The sequence below is a fragment of the Channa argus genome, chromosome 12 (genome assembly GCF_033026475.1).
Source record: "Channa argus isolate prfri chromosome 12, Channa argus male v1.0, whole genome shotgun sequence".
NCBI classification, from domain to species: Eukaryota; Metazoa; Chordata; class Actinopteri; order Anabantiformes; family Channidae; genus Channa; species Channa argus.
In genome coordinates, this window is record NC_090208.1 from 7,758,894 (window position 1) to 7,771,643 (window position 12,750).

Genomic DNA, 12,750 nt, shown 5'->3' on the forward strand with positions numbered 1-12,750 from the left:
AAATAACATAAATATTTCTATTTCTCACCATAATAATTCTCACCATGACTTTTCAGGGACATGTTCACTGTGGTTCTTACAGTACACAGTGTATATTCATTAATTCTTTCAGCTGAAATAAAACATGTTTTCTTTTCAGGTCAGTCTCGGTTAATTGGTTCACCTCAGCCTGTGGTGGCAAAAGTTGGTGATGACGTCATTTTACCATGTCACCTTGAACCTGCTGTGGACGTTGCTACAAAGACGTTGGAGTGGACGAGGTCTGACCTGAAGCCCACATATGTCTACATATGGTATGCTGGTCAGGATTATGTCAATATGAAAAATCCGTCCTACAAAGGAAGAACATCACTGTTCACTGATGAACTGAAGCGTGGAAACATTTCACTGAAGCTCTCCAACGTGACACCTGCTGATGAGGGGAAATACAGATGCTACATTCCAGACAGGAACGAAGAATCTGTCATTGAGCTGGTTGTTGGTAGGTGGACACACACTGGATGTGTAAAAGAACACAGTGCACCAGAGAGATTTATTTTGTAAATCTATTGTAACTGCTGAGTTCTCACAAAATCTTAAAACAGATGTTGTGACCCCAACTACATGTTACACATGATCAGCTATGCTTAGATTTAAATGGTCTACCTGATCGGCCTGGTAGCGCAATACAGCAGGATTAAATCCCACCAGGTGTGTCTCTGAGCGAGACACTCTGGGCTAGTTTAATTGGGATTTTATTAAGTAAATCTACTACAGAATAGCTTCAGAGGGACGAAATGCATCTTTTGGCTACAGGATGACCTCAAGTGAACTGCTCACACCAGATAAGAACATGACTGAGCTGAAGTAGTTCTGTAAGGAAGAATGGTTCCAGTTTTCTACTGAACATTGTGCAGGTCTGGTCCACAGCTACAGGAAGCACTTGTTAAGGTTGTTGAACATGACTAATTTATTCAGAAAACTGAGAAGTTGCAAACAGCGCCATTACTTTTTCTCACGACTGTAAATTTGATGGTTATGTACGAATGTAGCTAATATTAAATCATGGCCTTGAATGAATTGAAAGGTTGCTGCTGTAGATTATTAACTAAATTACCAAAGATGCTAATATAAGCATATTTTATTAAAGCAGACAAATACATGATTTAATCCATAATTTATGATTGAATTATTGATTTAATCAGGGGCAGTGCCTATTGTCAGCATAGCTGCAAATGGATCAGTGTTGGCTAAACCATTTTTTATCCATAGTTCTTGAGCAAATGTTAGAATATTTCTCTTAATTTTAGAAAAAAAAATGTTCTTTGTTCTCTGCCTCAGGTGCTGTTTCCTCACCTGGAATCAGTTTAACAGGACTTCATGAATGCATCAGGGGGGTGGTTTTACAGTGTGAGTCTAAAGGCTGGTATCCAGAGCCTGAGGTGTTGTGGTTGGACGGTGAGGGAAACGTCCTCTCTGCTGGACCTACAGAGACAGTCAGAGGTCCTGATGACCTCTATACTGTCAGCAGCAGTGTCACTGTGGACAAGAGACACGGAAACAGATTCACCTGTAGAGTCCAACAGAACATCATCAACCAGACCAGAGAGACACACATACATGTTCCAGGTTAATATGAGTTTTCAAATTCATGCTTTGTTAATAGTTTTATATTCCTGTGTGTATTTGCAGTAACTGTCATTAATATTCTGTTTTATTTTAGATGATTTCTTTAAGGTCCAGTCCAGATCTTCTGCTACCACAGTGGGTTTGGCTGTTAGTTTGGTTGTTTGCATCATGTTGATTCTTTTACTTTTACTTGTCCTGTGGAAGAAGAAAAACAGTAAGTCACAAACTCATCACACAGAAAAAGTGAATTGTCTTTATATTGAGTCTTTATCTTATAAGTTATAACATAAACAAAAATGTGCTATATTTTATATGCAATCAGTAAAAATGTAAAATGCTTCATTTTATAGCCCATTTTATATTTTAGACTTAGATTTTATTTTGTAATAGCTCCCTAAAGAGTAATGAGGTGTTTTTTACTATAATTTTACTGCCTTTATTTTTACACAGTGTCCAAGGGAAACCTGATGGATGAAGTTGAGTCTAAGGACCAAAATAATGATAACGCTGAAACTGAGCTTTTAGCTGAAGACAAAAAAGAGACAAAGCAGGTAGTGACTGAACAAACAGCACAAATAAAGCATTTGAACAAGAGAAATGTGGAAACAAACAGCGAACTTGTCAGTAAAGAAACAGGACATGTGTATAGAAGAAGAGTAAAATATTTAGTCTTTACTTTGTTCTTTGCAAAGAACAAAGAACAGAGGAAAATCAAATACACTACATGAGCATCTAAGAGATACATTAGGGTCCAAAATTGGCTTTGGAAAACTAAGGAAACATGAGTGAAACAAAGACCCCACATTTAAGACCAGTAGGACCAAGACACAGGTGTCAGTTTGCAGAATGTTCTTGTAACTTATTTTCCTTTCACCTGTTTCCAGGCTGCTGTTGCACTTGCTCTAAATATTTGCAGAGATTATACAAATGATTTACCAGATCAGTGGACATGGAACCATGGAGCCAGTTAGGATTCTCATTTAATTTGTCACTTTTACCTCCATCTTTCTGCTGCATGTCTCAGTTAAAGAATCAGAGGTCTGTGCAGCTTCAGATGCAACAGAAGAGACAGGAAACTGATTTTAGTTTACATGGGGGTCAAAGTAGGGACCCACTCAAAGAAAATGGTGCTGGAGGGTTAAAATTCTACAGGGAACCTTTAAAGTTAAATGATGGATTAGTTCAGATAATGTTTCTCTTCATTTGTCTCTGTCTTCCCAGACGGGAAGACACCAAGCTGCTGCATCCTGGTCCTCTTCCTCTTTGGTAAGTGATAGAAAACCACATGGTGTGAACTCAACAGTTTAGTCAAATAGAAAATAGATGTTCAGCAAAGTAACACAACAAGATCAAGTTCAACACACAGAAATGTGCAGCACGGAAAAACACTGATAGTGAGACTGAAGTCTGATACTAATATGGTTAAAGATGAATTAATGGAACTGCTGAGGTTTAACACTGGAGTAGATCAGTGTTATCAATTGTTAAATTAAAAATAAACTAAAAATCTGATTTGTCTCTGTTTAAGTTTGTTTCCAAACGACGGCTCCCTGAGGAGAAACTGAGTAGGATGGAAGCTCAAAGCTTTAAAGAGTAAATTTCTCCTCTGATTACCTGAAGCTGATTGTTTTAGAAATTCCTACTCTGTTTAGTTTCTACCTATGATCCATTTAAAGTTATTTTTATGTTTTCATTTCAAAGTGAAAACTAATCTCTGCAAAATAATCTAAATGAGTTATAAACATGAGGTTGATGTTTTCATCAATTTTTTCTTACTAATTAAGAGTAATGACATTATTAGATGCCTCCACACTTATTCTGATGAAGCCAACTTCATTAGTATCAGTACAACATCAAATGGGTCATTTTAGAGACTTAATGCAAATACAAGAATACATTGTAAATCTTTGCTGAATGAATAAAATCCATCTGTCTGATAGTTGAGGGAGAATAAAGAGTAATTTGAGAAGAAGTTGATAGAGACAACTGAAGAGATGAAACAGACCCAACATAAACAGAGGATGAAGACTGAGGAGTTCAGCTAAGGTTAAGATACTTGTACACAAATGTATTTGCATTTAAACTAATACATTTCTTTTCATTTCTGCTGCCAGTTGAATCAGCTTTTTGATGAGAAAACAGAGCTTGAGGGAGAAGTGAAGAACCTGGAGAACAAAAATACAGAGGTTTGATCTTTGTGTTTTCTTGATTTTGCAGAATTATATTTAACTGAGCAGAAGTCTCAACAGAATGACTCAAAACTGTTTTCATACTAAGATCAAAAATTCTTAATTAAGAAAATACTGATTGTAAATCTCATGTCCCTCATGTTAGGTCTGATGTAACCTTTTATCTCTTTTGTCTCCCAGTTGGAGGGAAAACTAACTAAGACCACCAACGAGCTCCAGGAAGAAAAAAAGAAAAGACAGGAGGAAGTGAAGAAAAAAAAAACTGTTTTCATGTCAAACTGAAAACTAATGTTTGCAAAATAATCTAAATGAGTTATAAACATGAGGTTAATGGTTTCATCACTACAGTTTCTAGTAGAAACTTTCTTAAACATTAATAACTTTGTGCAACATTTAAATTCACCATGTATCTCTACTTTGGATAATGTAGCTCCTGACATGGAGACATACTTATAATATCCTGTTGAAACAGAAGTATTTCTTTAATTTAATTTCTGTGATTATGAGTAATGACTATTATAAGATGCCCCCACACTTATTCCTCATTAGTAGCAGTACAAAATCAAATATGTAATTTTAGAGACTTACTGCAAATACAAAAATACATGTTAGTTCTTTGTTGAATGATTAAAATCCATCTGTCTGTCTGATAGTTGACGGAGAACAAGGAGTCAGTTGACAAGAAGTTGATGGAGACTAGTGAAGAGCTGAAACAGACCCAAGATCAACTGAGGGTGAAGACTGAGGAGTTCAACAAGGTTAAGATACTTGTGCGCGCACACACACACACACACACACACACGCGCGCACGCACACTAAGAGATTTTTTAAGAATTTTCTTAGGGGCTCAGTCATCCACGGAACACAGGGTCAGTGGTTCGATCCCCGGTGCTGGCTATATGATATCTAAAATTTTTAAAACTGTGGAAAGTAAAGTATTTCTCATCATTGGCAAAATGTTTAGAGCCATTTTCAATACTGTGCAATGTTCACACTCTACATGCTGGTTACACTTCATTTTGAGTGTAGACATGGTGTAAGACTGAGCCCGGCCATCACAGAGCTCACACAAAGCTCATTTTGGCCACTTGTATTCACAAACTTACACTTTCAGTCACTGCCCAAAGCCTGTGACCATAGATGAGGGTTGGAGCATAGACTGACTGATTAATTAGAGCTTTGGCTTGTGGCTCAGCTCCTTCTTCACAGTTCAGTACATCGCTCCAGTGCATCACTGCTGATACTGCATCAATCCACCTCTCAATCACATGCTCCATTTTACCCTCATTCCTGTACATGATCCTGATTCTCATTCCAGCTGCTCTACACTTGGCTGCAAAACTGTTTCTGACACTAAGATGATCAATTCCGTCAGAAATAGAAATGTATTCAGACATCTCTCTTTCTGTCCGTTGGAGCAGCAGCTCCAGGATGAGAAGCAGAGGGGGAAGAAAACTGAGGACGCACTAAAAAAAGAGCTCGAAGACAAGAACAAGAAGGTTAATGTTTGCAGTTTGTTCTTGGCATCTCTCTTTTTTGTATATAAATATTCATGTAACTATAAGTTGTTAGAGCAAATCTGAGGCACTGAATGAATGTTATTTGTTGTCTTTGTTTATACCCAAATCTACTGAGAAATGATACTGGCATTTTGCTTATATCATGGTATGAAGACAAATATTTCCATTACAATTACATAATGAGTTTTCCTCAATGAAACATGAGAATTCAATCAGCCGATCATGAAATATACAGTATATTCACTTAAACAAATACATTTCTTTCATTTCATCTCTCTTTTGTCAGTTGGATGAGCTCTTAGATGAGAAGAAGCAGCTTGAGGAGAAGTTGAAGGACCTGGAGAACAAAAATACAGAGGTTTGATCATTATGTTTTCTTGATTTTTTCATTTCCTTTTTGTCATGCTCTTGTGTCTAACATTTTTAAAATGGCTAAAGTTAAACCACTAAACCACTAACCACACTCATTTTCAATGGCAGGTTCACTAAGTGCAGAACTGTCTCACTAGAGACCAAAGTTCTGTGTGTTGTTGGGAAAGAAAATCACTTTGGTTAAAGAAAGATCTCCATCTTATCTTTATCTGGTATCTTTGTCTCAACAATAATGAGCCTGAAGTGTGTGAGGTGATAGTTACATTTCTGTCTATTAGTCTAAACCTCAGTCTGTCTCTAACCAAAACTAACTGTGAGTCTAAACACAAGCAGAAATAATATGAACAACACTGGAGTCAGAAACTAGATGTTGAACTGCAAGATCTGATATTTTAACAGGAAAGAAATATGATGGAAGAGAAGATTATACTGATATGTTCAAAAGTTGTTTGACTTATTTCTATTAACTGTCAACACGTCCACATTATTATTTTAACTTAGTTTAATGGTCTTTTATTTTAATATAAATTCTGCACTTATTTTTTAATCCAGTTTGTTTTCTGTCTTTGCTGATATAAAATAAACAGGTTATGTTTTTTGTAGAGAACAAAAACCACAAAGTTTTGTAAATATTCAGGTTAAGTTGTGAGTTGATTTAATCACATAAACAGTATAAAATAATGACATAATTCTATTGGAGGGGAGGCTTCACTCACATTTTAACTTATTATGAGCAGTTTTCTTCAAATCTTCCAGTGAAATACAAAGAGACTTTACTCCAGACATTCATGTAATATACAGTAGACTGTATATACACTTTAACACATTCAAACTTTCTTTTTAATCTCTTCACTGTTTGTTCAGGTCTCAGATGACAAAAATGAGCTTGGGGAAGAAGAGAAAAAACAGGAGAAGGACCTGGTGAACAATAATACACAAGTTAGATTTTTAGGTTCTTTAAGTCTTTGACTTTTTAACTAGTGTAGTATGTGAGATAACTAGTAATTGAGTTTGTATTGTTAAACATTGTGTAAATGTGTTATGTCCACACTAGTAAAATTAGCAAATGTTCAGCCTTTGACGGCCAAAGAGCTACACGTCTACCATTTATTCAGTTATACAGTTTTAATTTCAGTAAATTCAGTAGATTGTTTTTAAGGGGAGTTTTTGGATATGAAACTGTGCTATTTTAATTATCAAATCAATAATGCAGTTGACTGAGTTCCGTAAAAAGCAATGAAATACACCGATCAAGTATAACATTATGACCACGTGTATAATTTAATACAATCCAATACAGCAGCTCTGGCATGAATTCTACTTTATGAGGATATAATTAGTCAGTTTATAAGTAGAAACCTTGAAAATATGGTACAGCCCCAGTTATAAGACCTTGTATCACTAAAGGTGCAATAATGTAGCTCATTTCATGTGTGACACATGACCTTTAAACATAAAACATGTCACATCTGTGGATGCTGTGTGTACAATTCTATGCTTAATATATTAATTATTATTATATTAATTGTCTTTGTCCCCCTCAGTTGGAGGAGCCAACGTCAAGTGAAAGAACTTCAGGGGACAGAATGAGATAAATCAGAGCTTAGACACTGGACACAATAGGGGAAAGACTGAAACAACAAGCACCATGTCAGTAACACTGTTGAAAATTGCATCAGTGTGCTGGATGAATATCTCCAAAAACACTATATCTAAGACTGTAGTCAGAAGACTAAGAAGACTGTGCCTCCCAATTAAGATTTGGAGACTCTAGGAGCAACAACTAGTCCTGCATTCTGAGATCAAATTGGTCTATTGGGAAAATACGATTATATGAGGCCTTTCAAATACGATGTCACTTTGAGACAGGATGCTCCTAATTTTGGCAATGTTCCATAGGTGGAAGAAGGCCGTTCTAGAAATTTGTTTTATATGTGAGGTGAAGTTTACTAATGCTTAGACAGGATATTTCTATGAATTGTTTTAAGTCTTCAGCCAACTTCAGGTCTTTAACTTTATAGGTAGGAAATATCCAGTGTTTTCTAATAGATTATCTAAAAGAGACATGAATAAAACAGAAAAGCACAGAGGGCTGTGGCCCTGTGGTATTTGAAGAAGCAGACTCTTGGATGAGATACAGCGATTGCAACAAAGTCCTCAAGCTACTGTGATGTTTGGAATCTGCACTCTGCACAGTGGACTGAACACACATCATGTCACCATCATCAGCAGAGGTCCAACGTGATTAAACACAGTGACAAAGACAACTACTACTGATAAAGAAATGACAATGAAGAGATGTTCTATCCACAGGTTCTATGCATTGTAAATGAAACTGCACTGTAATCCCAGAAAACAATACCATGGATATCAGATAATACACAAGTCATTTTGATGCCGTCAGAAACAAATGTGAAGCTTCTGACAAAATAAATCCAAAATTCCACTGTTAATTTTTATGTGATTTATTTGGTTGATTTATTTAATTTTACAAATATTTCCCCCAAATTTGGAGAATAATTCAGCATTTTACAGGTTGGTTTGTATCTTCACCTGTAAAGCATTACTATCTACTGTCTACAGTGTGTCCATTGATCACACAGAACTCAAGCATTTCATTCTGAATGATCAAAGAATGAACATGAGAGACTTTGCCATCAATGTCCTTTGTATTTAATGTTTCTTTATAATTGCTGGTGGATGTTTCTAAAATATTTTGGTTAGATTTTATTATTGTTGGTTTATTATTATTCAATAATATACAGTGAGGGGCGGCAGTGGCTCAGGTGGTAGAGTGGCTGCCTACTGAGAGGTAGGTAGAGGTTTGTGACCCGCTCTTCATGACTACATGTCAAAGTGTCCCTGGGCAGGACACCAAACCCCCAACATCCCATCCCCATCCACAGCCGTGCAGTGCCAGTCCCAAGCTCGGTACAAATTAGGGAGGGTTAAAACTGTGCCGCTGTGGCGACCCTGAACTCACAGGATAAGCCGAAAGGACAAACAATTAATATACAGTGCATCCAGAAATTATTCACAGCGCTTAACTTTTTCCACATTTTGTTTTAAAAATAGATGAAATTCATTATTTCACAAACAATAATTCAATATGATGACAATATGATATCTTTGCAAATTAGTTTGATATCTTTGCAAATTTATTAAAAAGAAAAAACAGAAACAAATCACATGTACATAAGTATTCACTGCTCTGTGGCATTAAACTGAAGTATCACTGCTTTCTGAACAGAGAGATAGTTCAAGTATTGTTGTGCCAGAGGGTCAAAGAGGAAATATCATCCACTACAGACTGAGCTGCTTTGTTCTGGGACAGGAAGTGCAATAGAAACATTTATTACCAATGATAAAAACTCAAACTTACAGCACACAGGTACAGGAAATAGAACAAAACAGAAAATGCTCCTTAGGAGGTAATAAACATGGCAGAAAGTCACAACACAGACTCACCAACATTACAGATTACAGTTGCTGCTCCTGACAGCTGCAGGTCTTCATAGCTTTTTCTGTTCTTCCCATCTTTGATTAAGGTGATATGCTGCTTGAGTTTCTCAATAAAATGACAAAAGCAGGATTTGTAGCCAGATAAATATATCTGGATGTTGTTTTTATTTTCCTCCTAACAAAAGTCATATGCAGTGAATGATTCTTTATGGAATTTACAAAAATCACAATCATAATTTATGTCCTTTACCTTTGACAGGTGAATCACCTCTTTAAGCTTATTACTGATGCTGTAATCATGTTGGATACAACAAGCTTCTCTCCACTGTATATCAGCCATGATGACACAGCAAAACAACTCTGCTGCAGGAAATATTACACAGTCCGAAGTGTTTCTGGAGTGTGTTCCTGCTTTATTTATTCTGAATATCAATATTTCCATTTTAAAATGCGCGTTGAGCTTTAGCTGTTTGCCTCTCTGCAGTCACAGGTCTTTAAAAATGAAGAGAAACGGAGCGAAGTGGGCTGATGGCAACAGAACTTTCTTTTGCTGTGACTCACCACAATTTGGAAGGATGGACGGAAGTAGATCCTGAAGCCAGAGCTGCAGCTGCGCGATGGGACACATTTAAGCAGATGATAATTGGATCGCGCTGATGTCACGTCGTCTCCCATCCCCGTTACAGTACAAGTGGATGCTGCGCTACAAGATCGGAGAGAAACTCGCTGTCTGGTAATATTTTATGAATATGTTCAATGTTTGTACATATGTCAGTCGTCATTATGTTTGTGAAAAAAGTAACGTGGTTGTAAAAACCTTCCTCTGATGAACGTGATCGCTTTGCACAGTTGTGTAAAAAACGTGACTTTTAGGAGACGATGTGTGAGTAGATGAGAAAGTCAGTTAGTCTGTCTGCTAAAAATGATGTTTCTATGTGGATGAATACATAAACCTCTGCGCAACTTAACGACAGCGAAAGTATGACTTCATTTCACTAATGTTTTTATTTGTGTGAAAGTGAGACTGGTGCAGCAGAAGGTGCCACAGTGTTTGATTTTATTATTTCCTTAATAGAATGTTGCCTGGTGTAGCGGCCCGGTGGATCAGTGGCTCAGACAAAAGCCACGTGTTTTTGCGGCAGTTCATTGAGGGTTCGAAATGTTAAAATTCCAAATCACGCATCACTGCACCGACCACTGAGGGGACAAACCGAAAGCTGTGGATTTTCCATTTTATGTATGTTTTATTGCTGTCATGTTCAGTAAGTATATGGAATGTTGTTTTTTTTCTTCTTTTCCTTTCGGCTGTTCACTTTCAGGAGTCGCCACAGCGAATCATGTGCCTCCATCTAACTCTGTCCTCTGCATCCTCTTCACTTACACCAACTAACTTCATGTCCTCCCTCACTACATCCATAAATCTCCTCTTTGGTTTTCTTTCTAGACCTCCTGCCTGACAGCTCCAACCTCAGCATCCTTCTACCAATATATTCACAGTTTCTCCTCTGAACATGTCCAAACCACCTCAATCTGGCCTCTCTGACTTTATCTCTGAAACATCTAAGTCCTCAAGATGTCTTCATTCCTGCACTGCAACAAAAAAACTGTAAATATTACAGTATAATACTGGCAGCAGTATTATACTGGTTGCCAGCCCATTACTGTAATTTTTACAGTAAATTTCCTGTAATTAAATTACTGTTCTTTACTGTAATCTGATTATACATACTGTATTTAAGAATTCTACAGTAAATACTGTAAAATTAACAGTAAACCACCCAATGTTGTGCATATACATAAACCAAGTAAAACACTGTATTTAGAGTAGTTTAGACAATTTACTTATTACATACTACTTAACACAATCATTACTTAATGTTTACCACTAAACTCCATAGGATTTATGATGTGTCATGTGTATATTACTATTCAAATAATTTGCTTTTTCTTAAGAAAAAAGTCATGAAGATAATTTAAAAGTCAAACATTTTATTTAAAATAAGCAAACTTTCATAAAACAACTTCCAAATAAAACTGTACAAACAGATTTTCTACAAGACCTTTTACAAGCTATAAAATGTCCAAAGGATTTTTGTTCCTCAACACCAACAACTGAGAATTGGTAGCAGCTCCAATAGAAGAATCCTATTAGGCATCACGCTGCATCACGTTATACTGTTACATGTGGTCTGTGTAGTAGCTAAAACAAAAAGAAATAACAAAACACAATGTTAATACTCAAGCTAAAAATTCCTTAAAGAATTATATTCGGAGAGAAAGGCATATGGAGACGGGGAGATCAAAACCAAAACAGATAGAGCACAAAGAGAGAGAAAAAGTTGATGATTCCTTAATCTATATGGGTGTTTTTCTCACTGTTTGTGTTTCTTTGAGCTCTTTTTTTAGCTGTTTCAGGAATGAGACAGATATAGGAGCTCAGACTGAAAAAAAAAGAAAAAACAGAGACCAAGAGAGGGTCACAAACAGATGAAAAGACAGACAACCCAACAAAATCCAGGTCACGTTGGTTATTTTTTGTGTGCTGCTCACATTATAGAAGTTCCATTGGTAGTCCATGATGTTGCAGAGAAGAGACTGTAAGAGGGATCGCAAATAAGGGGCTTTTATTGACAGATGTAAATGGTGAACAGGACCAGCACACGAAAGGAGTTAACTTAAAACAAGAGGGGAACAGAATTACCAGAATAAACACAGCTAAGGCTCAGGGGACAAGTTAGACTTGGAAATGAAAGAACAGAGGCTACTGACAAAATAAGGCACAGATAAACGTTGAACCACTAAAGCAGGTAAACACAAGGGTAAGGCTAAGGGGACTAAGAAATATCAATGGACGAACTACTGATCAAAGGATAACACGTAATAATAATTAAAGTAAAACGGAGCACAACTTAAACACACTGGAAGGAAACAATACCAAGGTTACAGAGTTGGGGGAGCACATACACACAAGGACTAAGGGGAGGCAGTCACAAACAAACTCAACATAAAGCACTGGCAAACTGAAGAGCACACAAGCAAACCTAAACATGAAAAAACAGGATAAAACAAGCGGAGAAACCTAGGGACTAGAGAGAGCTCCCAAGAGTTCAAGAAACATAAGTTTCAAGCTTTACCAAAAGTCCAGAGTCTACTGTGGGGTTGGTGAGGATAATAATGACAACGAGGACGACAGTAACCACAATGGCATAGACCACATTAACAACAACAAGGATCTGGCCGGGGAGCGAAGGGAAGACTGAACTTAAATAGAGGGAGGAACAGGTGCAAACAATGAGGGACAATGAGGGTAAAGCTGGGTGAACAGAACCAGGGACAGGAAGTAAGCAGAAGGGGCCACAAAATAAAAGTCCAGGGACAGGAAGCGCAACAAGATCCTGACAGAGTCGAGACATGTGGGTTTACTGTAGTCCGTTTTTTCTGCACAACTTGCCCTGTGCTATGGATGTCACTTTTCCCTTCGATGTTTTTGCTCCTCTCTCTGGGTTTATGCCTATGAAGCGACAAAGTATTAGAAAATAGAGTATTTAATAGAAGTACAATATCATCATCATCAGACAATAACACCACTGTTATATTTT

The 12,750-nt window shown here is 36.9% G+C and overlaps 1 protein-coding gene across 6 annotated transcripts in view; it reads left to right on the top strand.

Moving 5' to 3' along the window:
- Nucleotides 1–10,387, top strand: part of LOC137137533 (butyrophilin subfamily 3 member A2-like) — a 38,445-nt gene extending 28,058 nt beyond the window's left edge. For 2 of the 6 annotated variants that reach the window (XM_067523934.1, XM_067523933.1), the window contains exons 3-15: nucleotides 140–481; nucleotides 1,321–1,608; nucleotides 1,703–1,822; nucleotides 2,059–2,159; nucleotides 2,830–2,874; nucleotides 3,723–3,794; nucleotides 3,978–4,043; nucleotides 4,451–4,555; nucleotides 5,219–5,296; nucleotides 5,604–5,675; nucleotides 6,554–6,628; nucleotides 7,234–9,884; nucleotides 10,227–10,387. In XM_067523934.1, the coding sequence (XP_067380035.1) occupies nucleotides 140–481; nucleotides 1,321–1,608; nucleotides 1,703–1,822; nucleotides 2,059–2,159; nucleotides 2,830–2,874; nucleotides 3,723–3,794; nucleotides 3,978–4,043; nucleotides 4,451–4,555; nucleotides 5,219–5,296; nucleotides 5,604–5,675; nucleotides 6,554–6,628; nucleotides 7,234–7,284 (1,415 nt within the window). In that variant the 3' untranslated portion in view covers nucleotides 7,285–9,884; nucleotides 10,227–10,387. Of the gene's footprint in view, nucleotides 1–139; nucleotides 482–1,320; nucleotides 1,609–1,702; nucleotides 1,823–2,058; nucleotides 2,160–2,829; nucleotides 2,875–3,722; nucleotides 3,795–3,977; nucleotides 4,044–4,450; nucleotides 4,556–5,218; nucleotides 5,297–5,603; nucleotides 5,676–6,553; nucleotides 6,642–7,233; nucleotides 9,885–10,226 lie in introns of all 6 variants that reach the window. The other 4 variants (XM_067523930.1, XM_067523929.1, XM_067523931.1 and 1 more) reach the window with 3 other exon arrangements.
- Nucleotides 10,388–12,750: the final 2,363 nt, after the last annotated feature.